General features: G+C 33.1%; 1 protein-coding gene across 1 annotated transcript in view; it reads left to right on the top strand.

Annotated features, from left to right (window-relative positions):
- Positions 1-22,958, top strand: part of Pcdh9 (protocadherin 9) — an 885,074-nt gene that overhangs the window by 308,334 nt on the left and 553,782 nt on the right. Inside the window, exon 3 of the mRNA XM_013032867.1 lies at positions 22,788-22,889. Coding sequence (XP_012888321.1) covers positions 22,788-22,889 — 102 coding nt within the window. The remainder of the gene's footprint in view (positions 1-22,787; positions 22,890-22,958) is intronic.

Raw genomic sequence — 22,958 nt, forward strand, 5'->3', positions numbered from 1 at the left:
GTTCCCACTACCCTCCCCAAAACAGATAAACTTGCATAAAAGACAAAGGTACCGAAATCAAGAACTGTTACAAAGGAGAAAAAATAAAACAAACAATAACAACAACAAAAACACAAACTAACAAAAACCTCTTATTTCCAATTCTGATCACAAATAATACATTTTCTACCCATTTAAAAGAACATAAGAATAAAGCCTTAAGGGCTGAATTTGTGAACAAAAGAGAAGCGGGTCTATGGCTAAAGTGGTAGACCACTGGTGCTAAGTACAAAATCTCAGGGACATAGCTCAGTCCCTGAGTGAAATCTGCATGACCAGCAGAAAATTAAATAAATAAAGGCTTATGTTCTACATTCTGGCCTGTCAGTTGCCCTGTCAGTATTGCTTCTACTAATCCAAATCTATAGACTGAAATAATATTTTAGTAATACTATATTATCCAGCATTAAAGTATAATTATTCTCTGATCAATACTATGTTTTTAATATTTAAAATACCTGCACATACATGCTTTTTCCCAAGTGTCTAAACTTTCTCTATTACATTGGAATTGGTTGTGAATATATTCAGAATGCAGACACTCTATATCTTTATATTTCTTTTCACAGGAAGCATGTAGAATACATTTACAGAAATAATAAAGTAGAGAGAACACTTTTAACATTTTATATTATTTGAAGCACTACTACCTGGATTTATTTTTTCCTTCATCAATCTAGCTCTTTGTCTTGCTGTATTTGAAGGCTCTTTGAGAAGAAATGCCGACATAAATATATCTCCGAATGTAACACTAAGAAATTGATTTGGTGATGATGAGAATAGTGGTTTACAAATTACAAGAGGAGTTTTAAACCATGTCCTTAACTATAAGAAATAGAATTATACTTGTCTACTTATGCATAGGTGACCAAGATTGAATTTTAACTCATTGGTATTCCTAGAATTTATAAAATTATACTTGTTGTAAAATAGTATTGAATAAAGAGATGAAGAGGTGAAAATGAAGTATTCTAAGGACAAAGCAAATCTTAAGAGTGTCAACTACGATTGCACAGTGGGTGGAATTTTTATAGCATCACTTTTTTTTTCTTGTTTTCCCTGAAGTGGCTGCCTTTGAGCACATGTTCATAATGGAGTCTCACTCCAGGAAACTGATAATGCAGAAAGACAATGTGTCTTTAAATTTTTCACATAAATAGATTTATTAAACCTTGTTCATATCTTATATACCATAATTAAGTATTAAATGAATAACATTTACAGGGAATGTCTGTAACTTCATTACTAAAATAGTAACAGCATTGAACACCTGTCATCATTTTGGCCTTATAATAATGCCATAAAGTATATTTGTGGGTTTTTAACCAACTTGATTTTACCAATCACTTAACTATATTACTCATTTATAAATTCTGTGAATTTTTAATAACCTACCATTTCTTCAGATTGTAGAAGTTATGCATTTACTCATGTTCAGATAGTATATGTACAATTTTAGACTATATACTCAAAAGGTATTAATTATTATCATACTTATAGGCAGATGTAATCATCTATATCATTGACAGGCAATTATATTCAGAACTTTCCAAGCATAAGACAGTGGGATTATATTTCCATCAACAAAGTTATTCAATCCATAACCCATAGAGCATTTGAGTTGCTGGTTTAATTTCTCAAATGAATGACTAAATTAACAGACAGACAAATGATAAATAAATAATAGATAGCTAATATTTATATACACATAATTAATATACATATCAACTTATGTAGTAAATAAATTTTTTATTTTATATTTTTTCATTATGAAATGTTTTATTTATGCTTTACATAATTCTAATTTTTGGTTTAAGCAAAACATTCTTACCTTTTTCATGATCTAGCAATAAAATACAACTAAATGTATATGAAATATAAAATATGTAAAATAACATATTTTTAATTAATTTTATTGGTTGGTTTCTAAGCAAGAATATAGTATTTTTTAATTATAAAAAAGCATTAACTGCAGGTCACTGGTGGCTCATGCTTATAAAACTAGCTACTCAAGAGGCTGAGAGCTGAGAATTAAGGATCAAAGCCAGCCCTGGCTAAAAAGTCCCTATGAGATTCTTAGTTCCAATTTACCAGCAGAAAACCAGAAAAGCTCTTGTAGCTCAGAGTGGTAGAGGACTAATCTTGAAGACCTCAGGATGGCACCTAGGCCCAGAGTTCAAGCCCTGTGATCAACAACAACAGAAGCATTAACTTGAAGGGTACATATTCCTTTACAAAGAAGGAAGAGACAATTGAATAGGACTAAGTTATTCAACTAATACAAAGTAGCAAATTAGCATTGTTTCTGATAATAGCAGTAGGGACAGATTGCATTATAAATCTTCACATCATTGAGAGACAATTACATTCAGAACTTTCCACACATGAGACATAGGCTTTTTTTTTGGTCTACTGACAAAGTTATTCAAGTCAAAAGCCCAAAGAGCATATAAACATGAGGAAATTATTTCTGGATGAATTGTTGTATTAATTTATCCTATTATCTTCCTTTTACACATCATCTGTAGAATTATAAAAATTAAGGATAGAAAATATCTTACAAGCACTCTTCTTATCCATTGAGAAGTGACTCAAGTATACATTTTTCTCCTTTCTTACAAGTTTGGGGAAGAATAGACTAAACAAAACAAAGTCAGGGTATTTTTTTCTTGTGTTGAGGAAGATATATTAAGTCTCTGAAAAGTGTTTCCAAACATGATCTTTAGCATTTATAGCTACATGAAAGGTATTACATCTCTATTATATCACAGGTGTTGGCAAATATTTTTGTGAGACATTGGCAATTTTACCAAAGTATGTTTCATTATATGTAGTTTGTATATTATTTAATTAATGTATCACCAAATTTACTGTCAGTTTCAACTAAGGGTATATTCTTGAGTACCATAACTTGAAAGGATGACAATTTCTTTCTAGAAAGGAAAATCAATATTGATATGACATATTTAAGAAAAGTTAGTCCAAGTTCTGAGTAATCTTGGTCATTGGAAGTTTGTAATGTACAAAGTTTGCATAGAACTTTCTGTTTTTTTCAGGAGTGAGGTTTATGTGATAACTTACTTTAGCTGTCCTACAAACTAATTAGCTAACCTGATACTGATGACTAAAATGCCTTTGAGTACAGTTTTATAGTAGCACTTTTGTGATTCTCAGCATGATTTTGCAGATTTGTCCACCAGTTTGGCTAAGTCTGTCCCTCATCCTTGCCCCCTTTGAATACATTATAAGAAGCACTCACATTACATCCCAAAATAACTAAAGTAAAAAAGCAAAAAAAAATGATCTCTGAGCTGTGATATTTTGAATGATCAGTGTCTCTAATTCTTCTGTATTGTTTGTTCCTAGTTTTTGTAAAGCACATATTCATATGTGTGTATTAATGTGACAAATTTTAGACCTAAGAAGATTTCTCTTTTAATTGGTCCTGATTATATGTTCTGGGTGAAATAAATATTGCTTGCCTAATGTAAGAGGATAATGCAATGACTATAGCTCTTTAAACTGGTTCCTTCAACCTAATACAGGAACAAACTATGCCCAAAGTGACGGAGTTTACCTGTCTTTTACAAAGAGATACTTTGAATCTGTCTGGTTGATCTTTGTTGAAAAAAAATATCTTGTCTTCATATGTAAATATAACCTCAGCTTCTAGCTACTATAGTTAAAGGTACTTCAGAATATTGAATTTTCTAATGTCATTCAATATTCCATATTCACTCACTTTGGGAATTTCTGATTGTTTTATTTTTCTGGTTTGTCAGAAGACTCTCTAGCACTTCTCTCTTCTCTCAGATTATATTTTTCTGATGGATATTTTTTGAAGGGACTGATAATTTATGTCAATTTATTAAGAATATATTTTAGATGTCTTCATGCATAGTAAAATTCTACAAGCACCCATCATCCTCACTCAAAAAAATCCTTCATACTGAATTCTGAACTTCACTCTAAGACAGTTTCATGTAAATGTTAGTTTTGCATATTCCAAGAATAACCCTATAATCTGGCATCCCCATAATTTCAGAGGCATTCATATGAAGTGGCATTTTTGAAAGACTGATTGAAAATGTGCAAACATTCAGCAGGTTATTGTTTTAGGATGCCTTCGATTTTTGCAAAGGAGATACATTTTTTTTGCTATGAAAATTTAGGCTCTTTGGAAACCTGAATTCACTCAATAGAATTGATTTGGAACAGAAAATGCTACGTAATTTTCAATATAACCATGTTACATAAGTGCAGAAGTCTGAATAATTTTACATTACATAGGTTGGAGGCTGGGGATTTGTTCTTGTTTTTGCTTGTTCAATTGCCTATAAAAAAGATGATGAATTGTGAGGTGGTTACAGGCTTTATTTTTTTGATTGAGTGGAGGAATTTTATTTATAGAAGGTCATTCACTCTTAGGGGGAAGGTTGTTAATACAAGAAATTATGTGCTGAGGTAAACTACCTTAGTCCGACAGTGAAATTCATCATTCAAGACTTGTTTAGGGACATGCAAAATACATTGTAAATTGAGTCTCTCTTTTTCAAGGGATTAATTCTATGGCTGGGCAATTTTCAAAAAGTTCTGTTAATGGTACAGGGGATTGTTGACACTGAAATGCCGTTCATTTTGTATGTATTTACCTGGAAAACAAATCCATATTGAGATTTCTTCTTTTATTTTGTCTTGTGGTCTTATTTGAAAATGAAAGGGAGAAAACCACCATGGGTTCCTATCATTCTTGACTAAGAAGATAGTTATCTTAAAATATGTGAGGTCATTAAGTCAAGTCTTCCCAAATAAATGCTTAGATATCAAACAAAGTCCTTCTGAATAATGACGTGCCAATATTGATTCTTGTCACTGTAATCCAAGGCTCTTTAAGTTATTCAGAGATATTGTTCTAGTTGTATAGATGCGTTCAAGAGGTATAAGAACATGAAAACCTATGACTCAATTGTCTTATCTTGAAACATGTGTGTCATTCTAGGAGGAGGGGCTATCCATAGGCAGATCGGAATTTACATTTTATATCCTTCTTCACCGTTTTACAATGGATATGGTGGTTTCTTTGGTTGTTGTATTTTTCCATGTAAGCTACCTAACTAAGCTATCTCCATAGCCGGGCATCGCGGGCTTACACCTGTATTCCTAGCTACTCAGGAGGCTGAGATCTGAGGATGGAGGTTCAAAGCCATCCCTGGCAAAAAAAAAAAAAGTCTGTGAGACTCTTATGTCCAATAAAGCACCAGAATACCGGAAGTGGAGCTGTGGTTCAAGTGGTAAAGTGCTCGCCTTGAACTGAAAAGTTCAGGGATAGTGCCCAAGGCCCAGAGTTCAAGGTCCTTGACGGACAAGAAACAAAAACAAACAAACAACAAAAAAAAACTCCCACAATAAATCAGCATAGGTTTAATGTATGGTTATGAAGAGGTTGTGAATGACAACAGAGACACTAAACAGAAAATAGATGCAAAGATTCAAATAATTTTCTAATAGATGAATGTTAAAAGAATTATGTATGCTAATTAAAAGGAGGCTGACAGGGAATTGTGAACTAATATAGACAATGATTTTGAGGTTTCTTGAAAAATGTGTGTGTGTGTGTGTGTGTGTGTGTGTGTGTGTGTGTGTGTGTATGGTATCAAAAGTATGTGGTTGTATGAATTACCTCAGAGGAGGTTCATATATAAAGTGAAAATATAAATTGAAAGAATATAAGTTAATGAAGAATGTAGGCTAGTAAAGTAGCAAGATCTAGGGTACTTACAATACAGCTTTATACACACACATACATACATACATACATACATACACATATATGATAGTCAAGTGACATAGATATAGAACAATGAGTAACAGAATTGTATTGTGGAGGAAAATTAGTGATTGGTTCCCAGAAGTAATTTGTCCAGTGTTAACTACACTAAAATACGGCATAATATTTAACATGGTTAAGTACAGGTAAAGGCATTTTTACTAGAATCTAAATGTACAGGTAAAGGCATTTTTACTGGAATCTAAATGTACAGGTAAAGGCATTTTTACTAGAATCTATAACCATCCTCTTAGATTGGCCCTTTCACTAGATACTATGTTGCAAATGAATTTTACAATTTGTAAGGGAGGCTGGCAGGGAAATCCTGAAGGAAAACTAAGAGATGTTCAAAAGCAAATGTACCCATTATCTGATTTATGTAATTGGAACCCCTCTGTACATCATCTTTACAATAACATAGCTTAAAACTTTTGGTTGAGAGCTGAGGAATTTGTGTCATTAATTCACTACAAATACATCTGATTTATAAGGAGAATTGAGTACTATTAGCATGGCTAGAAAGAAAGACTAGGTAGTTTTATCTTTATTTTACACCTATGCTTAATTTTTCAATATTTGAAAGTTATTATGAGTGAATTTAGCAATTAAAATGACAAATTAAGATATCTATTTTCATTTTGTTAGTAACATTGAATATGAATCTGTTTTCCTTTATTTTTCCCTTGTCCTTACTCTCTAAAGAAGAACAATAAAGTGCTTGTGGCAAGGGAATAACTCCTAGGACAAAGAGTTCTAAAGCTATAACCGTTTGAAGAGAAAGACAATTTCAATAATATGTATTTTATAATTTTATAATTAAAACATTCGGATTTACAAGAAACAAAAATGTATGCCAGCTACATATAGACCTGGAATGTAAGGTTATAAAAGAGTGACCTTTATTTCCTATCTTTTTTTTTTCATGGTGATATACACAGGGTTTACAGTTACATAAGTAAGGTAATAAGTATATGTCTTGTCCACCTTGTTACCCTTTCACTCCAGAGACGTTAAGCAAGATTCAGACTTTATTCATTCTCTCTGCCTATAGATAGACAGACAGACAGACAGACAGACAGACAGTTAGATAGATAGATAGATAGATAGATAAATAGATAGATAGATAGATAGAGAGATAGATAGATAGATAGATAGAAAGATAGAAAGATAGATTGATCGATCTATAAAGTTTTCTGGAACCCCCTGCTTACTTTTATTATATTATATCATGTACTTTGGCTCTTGGCTGTTTCTGGGTTATTTCTACATCTTTGTGCACACCTAATCTTCAATACCATTTTCATTCAATTGCCAACTGAAATTTTCCTTTCTCAATTTTAATTGGCATTTCCACAAAAGCAATATGAAGGAGCTGCTCAACCATTCATCTTTTTCCATAGCTATATATAATTTATAGCATATGATGCTACTCATCCCAGTTTGTCTACCTGGACCTCTTGGGCAAACAACTTCTATAAGGTAGTAATTCTGTATGGGGGAGAGAACTAAAGAGAATGAGCTCTGTACCTAGGAATGGCTCAAGGGTATTTTGACATATTGAGAAACCTTTGAATTTGTCTTTTATTGTTGACCATTTACATAATATTAAAGTAAAACCTGATCCATTAAATGCACAATATATAATATAAATAAAATGAAAAAAAATTTGGTGGATTTTATTAAAAGAAACTTATTTGTCATACCTTTAAATGGAATTAAAAAGGAACTTTCTGTCTTATATACTTGCTGTTTCTACTGTCACTCCGAGTATTTGCCACTTCTTTTTCATAAACTTACTTCATACTGCCTCACAACGACTATCATAAAAACAATCAGAATGTCAACACATTTATTTGATCACAACCTTCTTGAGGTATTTGAATTTTCATCAATATTGAGTGATTAATGTTTCTGATAATGATACTCAAATATTTTATTAATGACTATTACTCAAATAATATTCACAATATAAAAGATTTTTTAGAATATAGTGAATTGTCCAGATGTTTCAAAAAATGGGAAACATTGAAAGGACTATTTTGGCCCTTAAATCATGCATCCACTATGTGTGTGTGTGTGTGTGTGTGTAAAATTGAGCCTTGCTGTTACATAAACTCTTCCCCAAAGGCCTGTTTTCATGGCAGTTCATTTTCCAGTGTATGCTTGTTTCTACATAAAAAAATAAATAGAGAAAAAGTTGTACTACCTAAATTGACATCTACATAAACTATCAAATAATTGGATAAAGCTGTCAGCAAGGGAAGTGCATTTTTATTAGTTGGAATTCAACACACAAAGAAAGTCGGTACCTACTCTACTTGAAGGTAAATTTTATCTGCAAGTAGATTCAATTTACTGAATAGTAGACAATAAAGTTTTGTTATCTTTTAGGTATACTTTCTACAGCTTGTTTAAGTTTGTAAATATTTGCTGAATGTGCAGTTAATTAAGTGTGTGGGGGGAGGGAAAGGGTACTTCTTAGCAAAGCTTCTCTTGCTGTAGTTAGCTACATATTTTAATAAGACTGTAGGAGCAAATTTATATACTCCTTCATGCTTTAGAGAGCTCACCAGGGAATAACAATGGAAACAAAGTTCTGTGTTTTTGAGAAGATGTGTACAAAGTCACTTAGTTTAAAATCACAAAGTACAAGTAAGTAAAATTTATACCAGCCTTTTACATAATCACCCACTAACTTAAAAAATGTAAATCATAGGGGAAAAATTACAACTACATTTGCAACATGTAAACCTCAACTCTTAGTTATATTCAAAAGCATTTTTTTTCCAAGCATTTGTGTGTGTCTCAAACCCCTCCCTCCCCCTGCCTTTTAGGTGATATTTTAGAATGAGATTTATCCAGGACTTTACAGATTCAAAGTTATGGGATACTTCAAGTGGAATGGAAGAAAAATGTTTATAAGAGAATTTGGAGGTTGAATGAAGCAGATGGTTTATTAAGATACACTTGAAGGTCCTGTTAGAGTGATCCCTGCCATCATTAAATTGAATAGCAAGCTGTATTGAATAAGCCAGCAGCTTTAAATCCACTCCATTAATATGTCTTCTTTTTTAGCTACTTCCAAGACATTTAGAGGTCCTATTATAGTTTGTAAACTATAATTAAAAATATGGGATAAAGAATTTGTCTGTATTTGCATTTACTTCAGTTATTTAGCTAAGAAGTAAATACATCATGCATTACTCTCTATTCTTATCACCTTTAGTCTCTGAGCTTTAATTTCCCTATCAATAATATAGATTAAGAAAAAAAAATCTCTATCAACCCTTCTAAATTTAATATTCTGGATTCTGTCAAATGTCGACATCCCTGAAAGAAAAATTGCTACAGATCCATGCTGAAAAGCACAGTTTTAAAGGCTGGATTACAAGTCTTAGCAGAATTTCTGTATAACAGTTTGAATGGGGAATAAAAAAGAAAAGACATCTAATAGAAGTAAAAAAAAAAAGAAAAAGAAAAGAAAAGAAAAAGAAAAAAAGAAATAAGAGTCCTGAAAGTAAAGCACAGAGGGACTCAGAGTTCAGTGTCAGGAATCTGAATCATATTTATACTGACTTCATATTTCTTTTCATGTTCAGTCTTAAAAGAGGCCAGCTACCTTTCCCAATTGCTTCTTTCTGCTTCTACATTGATATACAACCCATCAGCTTCTTTCCTCTATAAATTGGAGAAAATGGTATTTTATTTTAAAACATCCTGTGGATTTTTTTAAAATGTCAAAACAGAACATTCTGGATTTTAGAGTTAAATAGCTTTTGTCATAAAGAAAGGAAACCTATAGTCACTCACATTAGCTATTTATATTAGTTGTCTATTAGGTTTATGGTAAATAATAAAATCATAAGATGATGACACCCTGTGACTAGTCTGGCAGAATGTTTTCTTTCATTGTAAAGAAGTGAAATATCTAATCAGACTTGTCACAGCCTAAACATACAAGGGTGGAAAAACCTTTTATGAAGATCTCAAAACTCTAATGGGCTACTACTTGTTTCTGATTCTGAAAATTAAAGGGAACCCTGTAGTTTATACCAATTTATAGATAAGAACCTGAGGCTGCTGGTGCTAGATCATGAGTCAAGTGCCAAGGAACACTTTCTTGGCAATTAAAAAATGTAATTTGTATTGTAAATAATTCATATGGTGGTTATACATTTCACACATATTTTAATAATCATACACTTGTTATAAATTAAATAAAACCCATATTTTAAATATTAAACTTTATCTTCTAATATACAATATTAATATTAATATTTTATCTCTGACTACATGACTTGATTTCTTTGACTGAAGGTTGTCATATATCTGTATTTCTAAGGACTAATCTTCATTTAACCAAGATTAATGATATTTTTAAATATAATTATTATCTGTAAGTAGTTGTACAAAGTGATTGCCAATCACAAAGTAATGCAGGGAAACAATGAATTTTGATCAGTGCCATTCCTTCCATCACTCTCCCATCCTAATTTCTTAAAATTTAGAAAGCTTATTTCTGTACAGTAGTTTTGTACATTATAATGAACTACTGAGTTCAAGTTTTAAATTATCTTTACCACAAAAATTTTGAGATGCAAATATCATTCTCATGGGAAATACTTTTTTCTGGGATATTTTCCTATAAAAAAGACTGATTTGTCTAGATAGCGCATATACAAACATTATTCTATGTGAATAATTTAAAGTAAATTTATAAAATGTAAATTTATAAATTTATAAAAATATAAACTTATAAAGTTCTGTATTTATATAATATATAATTTATACCTTAAGTATTTTATTAAAATATCACCATCGAGAGAATAATAGTGATATTAATACTTTACAACAATTTCCAGACAATGAATACATTCATTCTCCTAAATCAAAAACATATTCAGAATTGCATAATGTGTGAATGTGTGTGTATATGTGTTGTATTATATATGCAATTCACAAATGCTTTCCTAAGGAGAATATTTACTTTATTTGCACTGTGACATCCTTGGATTGACTTCCATCTTAGACTTCCATGTGCATTTCAATGCATAATAAAACATTTTAAAAACTAATATTGTTTTCCAACAAGTTAATGTAAAACATTGTTTTTGGCACTGTTTGGAAATACTAGCATACAGTCCATATAAGGGAAACCATGAGACCTAAGTTTCTTTGGGACTGGCTTACTTCACTTAATATAATTTTTTCTAAGTCTTTCCATCTCCTAACAAATGAGACGGTGCCATGCTTTCTGATGGAGGCATATATATATATATATATATACACACACACACACACATATATATATATATATATGTACACACATATATATATATGTACACACATATATATGTACACACACACACACACACATATATATATATCACATGTTCTTGTATACATCTAAGATAATGTTACCAGGCAAGCAGAAAAGGTGAAAAACTGTGTACATATAACCATATAGGATGATTCTAAGCAAAATGAACCCCAAGATAGGGACACAAGATTTTTTTAATTTGTTTTGTTTTTTCTTGTTGCTGTTGTTTTTAATGTACTATGTGATTTTGTGTGTGTGTGTGTGTGTGTGTGTGTGTTTTGTATGTTCTTCCCCCTATATTATAGTTCCTGTTGTCACTGTTGATTCTGGTGCCCTGAATCTTGTATATACATTTTTCTAATTTGGGGAGGCAAAGGGAAATAACAAAATTCAGAAAAGAAGGATACAGGTTGACCCATTGTAATAACGAGGCATATAAGACACACACAAATAAATAAATAAATAATATAAAAATGAAGTTCACATTTGGAAAAAAAATGAAAACAACTTTGGGGAGGGAGGAGTTGGAGAGATGAAGAGGGAAGGGATTGTAGGGGAAAAACACAAGAGGGGTTAACAATACTTGATAGTAAATGTACTCATTACCTTGCTCATGTAACTGTAACCCCTCGTACATTATGTTTACAATTAAACAAGAAACTCCATAGAATTATTATTATTATTACTATTATTTGTTTGTTTTTGTCGGTCATGAGGCTTGAACTCTGAGACTGGGTGCTGTCGGTCTTCAGCTAGGGGCAAACACTCTATTACTTAAGCACAAGTGCCACTTTCGGTTTTTTTGGTGTCTTATTGGACATAAGACTCTCACGGACTTTTTCTGCCCAGGCTGGTTTTGAACAGCCATTCTCAGATCTCGCCCTCCTGAGTAGCTAGGATTAGAGGCATGTGCGACCTGAGCCCAGCAGAATTATCTATTTTAATTCCCAAAATGAAAAAAATAAAATTAATCTGTGGAAATAAGCAAAGGTGATCAATCAGTTTTCTTTTTTGAAGTTTTTTTTCAGGAGGGTGAGGGGAAGGAAACTCTGGGCCTGGACTCTGTCCCAGAGACCTTTTGTGCTTTAAGACTAACATTTTAAGTCTTTAGCCCACTTATTTATCGGGCAGTTGTTTCTTTGAAGATTTGTTGTTTGGGGATTCAATTTTTTGAGTTCCAAATATATTTTAGATATGAGATTCTTGTCCATTGTATGGCTAGTGAAGATTTTCTTACAATCCGTTGGCTTTCTATTGATCTTGCTAGCTATGTCCTTTGCCATGCAGAAGCTCTGCAACCTCGTGCAATCCCATTTGTCCAACCTTTCTTTGATTTGTTGTGTTTCTGGGTCCTTATTAAGAAAATTTGAGCCTGTGCCAAGGAAACCTATGATTTCTCCTATTTCTTCCTTTAATGCTTTCAGGATGTCTTTGATCCATTTGTAGTTGATTCTGGTGTAGGGTGATATAAGAATGGCCAATAGACACATGAAGAAATGCTCAACCTTTCTAGTCATAAAAGAAATGTAAATCCAAACAACACTGAGATTCCACCTCACCCCAGTTAGACTGGCTATAATCAAGAATTCTAATAACAACAGATGCTTGATGAGATGTAGCCAAAAGGGAACCCTACTGCCTTGTTGGTGGGAATGTAAACTTGTTCAACCCCTTTGGAAAGCAGTATGGAGGTTCCTCAAAAGACTCCACATAGACATGCCTTATGGCCCAGCAATCCCACTTTTGGGCATTTACCCAAAGGATCACAAACAAGGCCATATTAAGGCTACCATCACAACTATGTTTATTGCAGCATTATTTACCATAGCTAAGATAGGAACCAACCCCGATGCCGCTCAGTAGATGAACAGATCAAGAAAATGTCACACACACACACACACACACACACACACAATAGAATTCTGTGCCTCCATCAGAAAGAATGGCATCGCCCCATTTGTTAGGAATTGCAAAGACTTGGAAAAAATTATATTAGGTGAAGTAAGCCAGGCCCAAAGAAACATAGGCCCCATGGTTTCCCTTATTTCCAATAACTAGTACATGTGTAGAACAAGCAGAAAAGTTCAAAAGCTATGTACATATGACCATATAACATGCTGTTAAGCAAAATGATTCCCAAGATAGGAACACAAATAGTTTTTATTGTGTTGCTATTGTTTCTAACATATTTATAATGCTATATGTTTGTTTGTTTGTTTGTATGTTCCTCCCCCACGGTATAACCCTTATTTTCACTGTATTTGATGTCTGTTGCCCTGCATCTTGTATATACACTTCTCTAATTTGGGGAGGGGAAGGGAAAAACAAAATGCTTAAAAAGGATACAGGTTGACCCATTGTAAAGATGAGATGTAAAAGACACTATGTTGGATACGAACTTTACAACTGGTGGGAGGGTGTTGGGGGTGTTGGCTTAGTTGTGGAGGTGGGAGGGAAGGGATGGTAGGGGCAAAACAAAGGAGAAGACAACAATGCTCAATAGGAAATGTATGCATTATCTTGCTCATGTAACTGTCACCCCTCTGGGCAGTATTTTTACAATAAAAATGTATATATATATATATATATACACATGTGTATGTATATATATATATGTGTATATATGTATATATGTGTATATAAATATATATATACCCTAACTTCAAAAAAAAAGAGTGGCATTTTACAACTTGAGCCACAGTGTTACTTCTGCCTTTTACTGAGTTGTTTATTGGAGATAAGAGTCTATTTCCTGCATTGGCTGGCTTCAGCTTCAGTAGCTAGGATTACAGGCTTAAGCCACCTGCATCTGAATTCTTCAAATACTTTAATTCAATTTAGTAACATGAGGACAAAATTTTGCTCTCAAATTACAAGCTCAATAGTTATGTACATATGCCCATATAAGATGATACTAAGCAAAATAAACTCCAAGACATGGACACAAGAGTTTCTTTGTTTGTTCTTTGTAGTTGCTGTTGTTCTCAATGTGCTCTGGGATTTCTTTTTCTTTTGTGTTCCTCTCCCCCACCCCCACACAAACCCCTATGGTTTATCCCCTGTTGTCACTGTATTTGATTTTGGTAGCCTGGGCTTTTTATATATGCTTATCTGAATTAGGGAAAGGAAGGGAAATGCCAAATTGGAAGACAAAGGACAAAGGGCGAACTTATGTGATATTCACAAGACAATATGTTGGAAATGATCTGTATAACTTGAGGGGGGAGGGAAAAAGGAAGAAACATGAGGGAAGGGGTAACAAGTTAGGCAAGAAATGTAGTCATTACCTTACTTAGGTAACCTCTCTGTACATCAGACAACAAAATTACAAAACATAATAAAAAATTATGTCAGCACTTTTAAAATGGGTCCTCTCCATTTATGTTCGGAATATTAAGTACATTTTCTTAGATATTTTATTTTGCATATTGTCCAGTATAAATTCAGCTTAACTTTTTTTTTGGAAATAGTCTCAGGGACTTTTTAACAACAAATAATAAAAGTTAATAAGTCATCTGTCAATAGTTGTCTTGAATAGAGTACCAATTAATCATGATACTAAAAATGTATAGTATTTCAATCTTTGGAAATTACCTGTCTTTAAAGTATCTGGGAAGTTTCAACATCCTACATTAGTTACACCCTTTTATTTAAAATGCAGAATTGAGTTTCTATGTGCAAAACCAGCTTCCATTAATAGAGGTTTGCTCAAGCAAAGTAATATGTAACCATTTTATAGTCTTGTGAAATGGCTTCACTTCCAGGTAATAATGCACTTGTTCAGGATAGCAGTGGATAGTGAAGTATAGGACACTAGTATTTTAACTATTCTTGCAGAGGAAATTTTATTTCTGTTTATGAATATAACATATACGAGAAAGTAATTGACTAAACAAATATGATATCCATTAATCATTTTTAATTGTCATATTTTTCATGGAAGAATCTGTGATTTTTATTCCTCATAAAGGTGATTCTCCATTGTTCTTCTGAGGTGAATAATGACTTAAAATTGCATTCAGTTTATCTGCATTAATTAGCAAGTTGCTGAAACTAATTGTATTTGCTTGTGAAAGAATTTATAGTTCAATGTTGGCTTATTATATGTGCTTACTCCTTTTTTAAAAGGCAAAATTCTATTTACTCTTTTACACTTAACACTCATGCATCTCTACTTTAGCACTTGTTGGCACACTTAATCTTCTGTTTACATAGATACATTGCTGCACACTTAAGAGAGAACTGGGTGAGTAAATTTGACATAGACTACTTTTGTATAATTCATAATTGAATTACAAATTCTACACAAATACAATAAATGTTCCTTTGACTTCTGTTTTTATTCAATACTGTGTTAGAAAATATAGCAAAATTCACTGTAATGTACTTAGGCTCAAAAGTTGGATGGCTGCAGATTTTTGGAATTCATTGCTGTCTTTATCTCTATCTCGATCTATAGCAATTTCTGCATTTGCCAATATTCCCACAAGAAGGGAATGGGAATGTGGCTTAGTGGTAGAATGCTTGCCGAGTATGAATGAAGCCCTGGGTTTGATTTCTTAGAACCACATAAACAGAAAAAGCCAGAAGTGGCAATGTGGCTCAAGTAATAGAGTGCTAGAGCTGAGCAAAACCCCCAGGACATTTTGTAGGTTAAAAACAGGAAAATCAGATTTTTTTTTTAAAGAAAATGGAGCATACAGATTTGCTGAAACTTTAGACTAACCAAAATATTTATGATAAACATTTTCCTAAAATTCTGGTAACACATTGAAAGAAAGCTATTTCTTATTTATGATACTTTATGCCTATGCATTTTATTCAATTGTTAGAATTTTGGGGTTAAAAATCAGTTAGCTTTTGATGACGACCATTACACTTGGAATAACATATAACACACATTTTCTGAACAGTTAAAAAATGTTTCTTAAACCACTCCAGTTAAAAACCACTTATTAAATTTGTTCAGAATTTAACATTTTAATATCATATTATCAGATTTTTACCCCCTCAATCCAATCTTATTTTGGTGTGTTAAAACTCTGTTCCTCTGCATAAAGTATTCCTTGTGTCTTAGCTGTTTTGGAACACTTGAGTCCATTGTTTATACTATAATGGAAATTGTACGTTCATGGTTTAAAAGCGACTCACCTGCTATAACAAAGTGCACAATGCAAATTATATACCATTTGTTCATTTTACTTGATCAGAGAGAATTATAATTGATGAAAGCAACTGGTCTAATTAATGACTATGTCAAACACTCTGAAATCCTCCTTTGATTTCTCTTAAATATTGCTTTCAATGGTCAACTTCATTGTTTGTTGAGCTGCAGTGACTCACTCTATCTGCATAGTCTTTGAAAATGAGGATTAGAAATAAAATGACTTGTTATTACAGTGGAGAAAAGATACCATCTTTTTTGGGGGGGGTCGGTCATGGAGTTTGAACTCTGGGCCTGAGCGCTGTCCTTGAACTCTTCAGCTCAAGGAGAGTGCTCTACTGCTTGAGCCACAACGCCACTTCCGGTTTTCCAGTGGTTTATTGGAGATAAAAGTCTCACGGATTTTTCTGCCCGGGCTGGCTTTGAACCTCCATCCTCAGATCTCAGTCTCCTGAGTAGCCTGGATTACAAGTGTGAGCCACAGGTGCCAGCTAAGGATATCATCCTAAGGAGAACCCAGACTAGGAACTACCAGTAGGCTTCATAATTTTTTTAAAGGGGTGTGTCATTTTACTGATAAAATAATTTATAATGGAAATTAGGAGAAAATTGGTAGAGATATTACCAAGAAGATTTGGGAGGAATTATGAGTGGGGTCTGATAGTACTATGCACACTACAGGCAATTTACAAAGAAGAAAAGTTGCCTGTTTTTCTAGGGAAACACAAAATGTGAATTGTGCAAAATATACATTTTTGTGGGAAATCTGACAGTTTGCAGAAGTTGAACAGAACTTAATTTGTTCCTACATGCAGTGGATAAATTAAAATATAAAACATGCCTTAGTCACCATAATATTGTGGTGAAAGTATTTCCTACCACAAACAAGGAAGAGTCCAGTGGCAGGGACCAACTTTGATGACAGAACTCACTGCTGTGGTTAATAATCCTAATGTGTCTTTTCAATTTATAGGATTAATCTGCTTTACTTTTGGTAATAGCATTCATGATGCACACTGTAGGTCTTGGGAATGATAGGTTTTGTAAGGAACTGGTTTAATGGAGACAAATGAGAACTACAAATATGTTACTGCCCAGGGAGTTAGAAGCCAAAGCAAAGCCAGTGATTATTTTTCAATGGTTTAATTCATGAACAGGTGTTTAAAAACTCAGAAAATATAATAAGAAAGGAAATATTTACCTTTATACACACATCAGTAAAATAAAATGTACTAATGTTTAGAGATTTTCCTGTCTCAATTTAAAACTACAAAACAGTAAAAATTAAAATAAAATAAAATGATAGGAGACTTTTTTCCTCCAGTTAACCAGCAAAAAACGGAAAGAGAATTTTGTAACATAAAATATTAACAATTCTTGTATAGCTTTTATTTTTATCTTATTTTATTTTGTCAGTCATGTGGCTTGAACTCTAGACTTGGGCGCTGTCCCTGTACTCTTCAGCTCAACGCGAGCACTCTACCACTTTAACCACAGCTCCACTTCTGCCACTTCTGGTTTTCTAGTGCTTTATTGGAGATAAGAGTCTCATGGACTTTCCTGCCCGAGCTGGCTTTGAACTGTGATCCTCAGATTTCAGCCTCCTTATTAGCTAAGATTATAAGCATGAGCCACCAGCTCCCGGCTAGATTCATTTTTATAAATGCAAATTTCTTAGTAAAGTTCAAAGTATTTACATCAAAACGTTAAAACATACAGCTCTTCACTAAAAGAAATCTTAAGTTTATATAAGGTGGATTAGAATAACATATTTACTGAGTGTTTGTAACAAATAACACTGGTATTTAATGAAATGTGTTGCAGCAAAATACAAGGCTATGCCTTTATAATGATAGCAAGAATTCTATAACAGCTCCACTGATTTTCTTTAGCACACAACTTTGGTTTTGTAAGAAGGTAGAAGGAGGAGTCTAATAATAGTGCACATTCCTGCTCAAGGAGAGTTGGGTGGAGATGTAAAGAACCCTCATTTTAGCCACATAGGTAGATGGGTGTTATTTCTGTGATTATTTTTCATAAATCCTTTGTTATTAGCTACAGTTGAATTTTTTCTTCTTCTTGATATCATGGCTATGAAGTGCTTTCTTAAGAATTAGTGTCAAAATGAGAGAACTAAAAACACTGAGTATGTGGCAGGTTAGAAAAGGAATTTCTATAGGTAGTGAATAACCATTTTCAAAGGCAGCACAATGGGTGTTTGTGTTGTCCCCCTATTAAAATACAAGCTGTCAATCACAAGTAATGGAAAACATAAAATGGAGTTTAGAGAAAACAAATGTAGTTACAGGCATTTCCATATAATATGGTTGTTGTTTTTGAGCCCTACATGTCTCATTTTTTAATTTAAATAAGTATCTTGTAATGTTAGATTTGATTTCTCAGATACATATTAAACATAACTCATTATATAGTCATCTATGTTAAATTTGTCAAATATTAAACTGTTTTGGTGGGATAAGTCTTGAGATTTTAAAAATAAATCTGTTTCAGACTTGGTCTCTCTCTGGGGCAAAAACTTAGTTGGCAGAATTTATACTGATTGCATTACTTTCCCTTAAGAATTGTTTTCTTTGAAGTCTTTGCTATTTATAATATTGGAGCTCAAAATATTGCTTATGGCTAATGATTCCCATACTGGATCTCAGTAATAGATTTGTAATTTTCAGTGGCATGCTGTATCATAACTTTCAAAAAGAATTAAATGTGAGAAAGTAAGGAGGTTCGATTTCTTCCTTCTGCCCATAAACTGTTCTACAAATTGCATCAGACCTAGACACAGAGACGCTTGTGGGTGAGTGTCAGGGCTTACCTATGTATCATAGCCATATTGCAAATGAACTAATTTTGCTCATATTCTATTCTTTTGCGGGGGGTTGCTAAAAGAGAAAGAAAGATGCTTAAGGCTCACCACTGATACTCTCACTGTTAGTAAAGAATATGTTCTGAGCAGTCATCCAATAAAGTTATAGAATTAAGTCCAGGTCTGTCACATCTAATCATTGGTTCTAAGTTTAACTCACTAACAATTCAATATTCAAATCAGTCCATGCATACCTCATGGTTGAACTACCATCAAGCTACTGATAGCTCATGTGAATTCAGAACTTTAAGCCTTGTAATGTGTAATACTAAGTAATAACAATTCTCCTCAGTCCATCTTTCACAACTCCGGCTATGGGTCAGACCAGAAGTCTAACTAGTCATTCTTTCTTCGGCTCTTAGCTGTAGGTACATATATTTTTGTGTAGCATTTTTAACATAGCATAGTGCTTCTTTACCTCTGTTTAGTTTTATTGGTGTGTCAGAGTATTACAGATGTTAAACTCCATAGCTTGACAATCCAATGAAATCGTGACACAAAAAGCACTCAACAAAAAAAACGATTATTACATGAATAAACAAATAAACCAATAACTGAACTGCAGAGGTGAATAAATGGGCAAATGGGTAAAACTACTAAAGGAAATGTTGTAGAGTAAAATTCACCTAAGAATTGTCATTTATGAGTGCTTTCACTAAGCAAATCTTGGGCAAATGATACTGAATATTTCTGAACCTCTGTCTTCCCCATCTGTTCAAGGATTTTATTTCCTACCCACCTGAAGAAGAATCTCATGATAATACATGGAAGTGTGTGTGTGAGAGAGAGAGTGTGTGAAGAATAATACAAATATAAGGTTTTTTGTTTGTTCATTTGTTTGTTTCTGTTGTTTTTGTCAGTTGTGGGGCTTGAACTCTGCTCTGGAGTGCTGTCCCTGTGCTGTTCAGCTCAAGGCTAGTGCTCTACCACTTGAACCACAGTGCCACTTCTGGTTTTCTGGTGGTTAATTGAAGATAAGTCCCTGGACTTTCCTGCCTGGGCTGGATTTGAACCTCATGTCTCAGCCTCCTAAGTAGCTAGGTTTACAGGCATGAGCCATCAGCACCCCGCCAGATACAAGTTTTTATCCAGGCTCAGTGACATTGTATTCAAAGAGTAAAAAGGAAACAACACTAAAGTCATGACATGTTAAATTAAAAAGGAAGAACAAATACTGAGAGTGCAAGATATCGGACCGAAAAAGAAATGAGTCCAAAATTCATTATACTTTTCTAGGTACTGGAAAAGAAACTTTCATTCTTAATGCTGACTGGACATTAGAATTCCATGAATATTTCAAATGTGTGTGTGTGTGTGTGTGAGTGAGTGTGAGTGTGTCTTTGTGTCTGAGATCTAATTTAACTAGTGTGAAGAAGAGCTCAGTCAGTGGCATTTCAAAAAGGTCCCCCAGGTGATTTTAATATACAGTCATGGAAAGAACAACTGCTGGTCCACAGAAATTAAGGAAATGTTTCTTTGGAGAAAAAAAATGCATAATACACGAGATGTTTAAAAAACATTCATCAGCATGAATTGATATGAGTAGAAGCTAAGGACAGGGACTGAGTGATTAAACTGTCTAAAACCAGCACAGGTGAAAATAAGTGTTTTAAGATCTAATTTAAAAGCAAAATAAACCCAGGAATGCTGCTGTGGAGAAATAGCAGAACAAGAAAAAAACGTTCATAGTTAAGGATGAAGTTTTTTTCAAACAAACTTAGACACATGCAAACAATTAATACCAGAAAAGCACATTTTGAAAAACATATATCAAAGTGACTTAAATTGCAGATAAAAGTTAGTCATATTTGTTGAATTTCATGCAGAGTCAATAGCAATTTGTTAATCAAAATTGAAATAAAATTGTTTGAATGGAGAAATTGATAGTAGTAGCAATAATAATAATAGCAGTTATTATTATTATTATTGAACTAACTTTTCCATATGAAAAAGTTTATAAAATGGGTATTTTGGTTTTAGTTTATGCTCTTGCTGCATAATAATTGAGATAAATGATACCTTCAAAATGTATTATCAGTCTTTTAAAAATACCTAAATATATACAATGTTTATCTTGGAATGAATCATTGGTGGACAAGCTCTAACAATCATTTGTTTTAAAAAATCTCTTGACAGTAAATTGCTAACAGATTCTTCTTTGAAATGGGAAATGTGGCATTTCATTATTGAACAGAGAATATGACATAATAGTTTAAGGGAAAAAATGTTCCCTGGTCAGAAAAAATTGATGTATATAGTGTAGGTTTATGAAGTAAAATGGACATAAATCAATGCTGGACATGCTTAAGATCCCTATTGTAACTTTTTATGAAAGCAGAAAGTTAGGAAATATACTATTATGTTTAAGAAGTGGTCAAAAAGCATTATTTATAAATATTAATTATTGTAATTTCTAAGAAGATACTGAGGGCTGGGAAGGTGGCTAAGTGGTAGAGTTATTGCCTTGCATGCATGAAGCCCTGGATTTGATAGTTCAGTACCACATAAGCAGAAAAAGCTGAAAGTGTGCTATGGCTCAAGTGGTAGAGCCCTGGCCTTGAGCTGAAGAGCTGAGGGACAACGCCCAAGCCCAGAGTTCAGGCCCCAGGACTGCAAAAAAAAAAAAAAAAGATATTGAGGAGAAAAAGAAGGGAAGAAACAAAAAGTGAACTACGACTTACTTACTTTCACATAAAATAATTGTAAGTGGAGTATGGAAAGCAATCACTTGAATAGTTTCACAGAAGACAATTTATACCCTCTTCTCATAACTTCTGGTAATCCTTTTCATATCCAAGTGAATTAATTTACTCAACTTGTTTGCAAAAAATATTTGCAAGGACAATGGAAACCTAAGTATAATTATCCTAGCCTGTAATTCTAGCTGTGGGAGGTGGAAAAATCTCAGTCCTGGCCAATGTTGGACAACAAAATTTGAGGCAAGGACTAGGTTTGTCTCAGAGTGTACTTGTATAGGCCTTGAGTTCAAAATCCTCTACCTCAAAAAAAAAAAAAAAAGGAACGAAGGAAAGGCAAGAAAACTAAATGGAGCTTTAATTATTTTAAAGGCTCCATTGTGGAAAGAACTTATGTGATAGAAAGGGATATAGGTGATATTCCCAGAAATCTGTTTAGAAGTGTATCCTTTGCAATAAAAGATTCCTCTATGTGGAGATAATTTTAATAGGTATGACAGATATTATATGTATCATCTATGGCAACTGTTTGGAAGAACCTACCATAAAAACAACAGCATATAAACTTTAACTCATATGTCATAAATGTAATACATTGCTTTTAAGAAAAACAAACCTAAATTTATTAATATTGTAGACCATCATTTTAATTCCAAAACATTTGGCCATTTGTTTATCCCAAGAATTTTTTTTTTGCTTAGTTAATGGTTTGAAATTAATGCATGTTATCTATGAAGTTAAGTCTTTATTTGCTCACTGACATTCTTTTACTGGGATCATAGCAAAGAGATTTGTCTCTCAATAGACACTTTAAATGAATGTGGGGTAGTTTGTCACAATTATTTGGTAATCTCTTTCAGTGTAACTCACACAGCAAAAGTGACAATATTCCTGTCACTCCTCAGAAATGTCCCAGCTCTGCGGGTTTCCACATTCAGGAGAATGAAGAAAGCCATTATGAGGTATGCCACGTCTTTATAGAGACAACTGTAGCCTGGAACTGTTCAAATTATCTCCATGATTTTAAATAT

Source organism: Dipodomys ordii, unplaced genomic scaffold, assembly GCF_000151885.1.
Source record: "Dipodomys ordii isolate 6190 unplaced genomic scaffold, Dord_2.0 Scaffold1, whole genome shotgun sequence".
Taxonomy (NCBI): Eukaryota; Metazoa; Chordata; class Mammalia; order Rodentia; family Heteromyidae; genus Dipodomys; species Dipodomys ordii.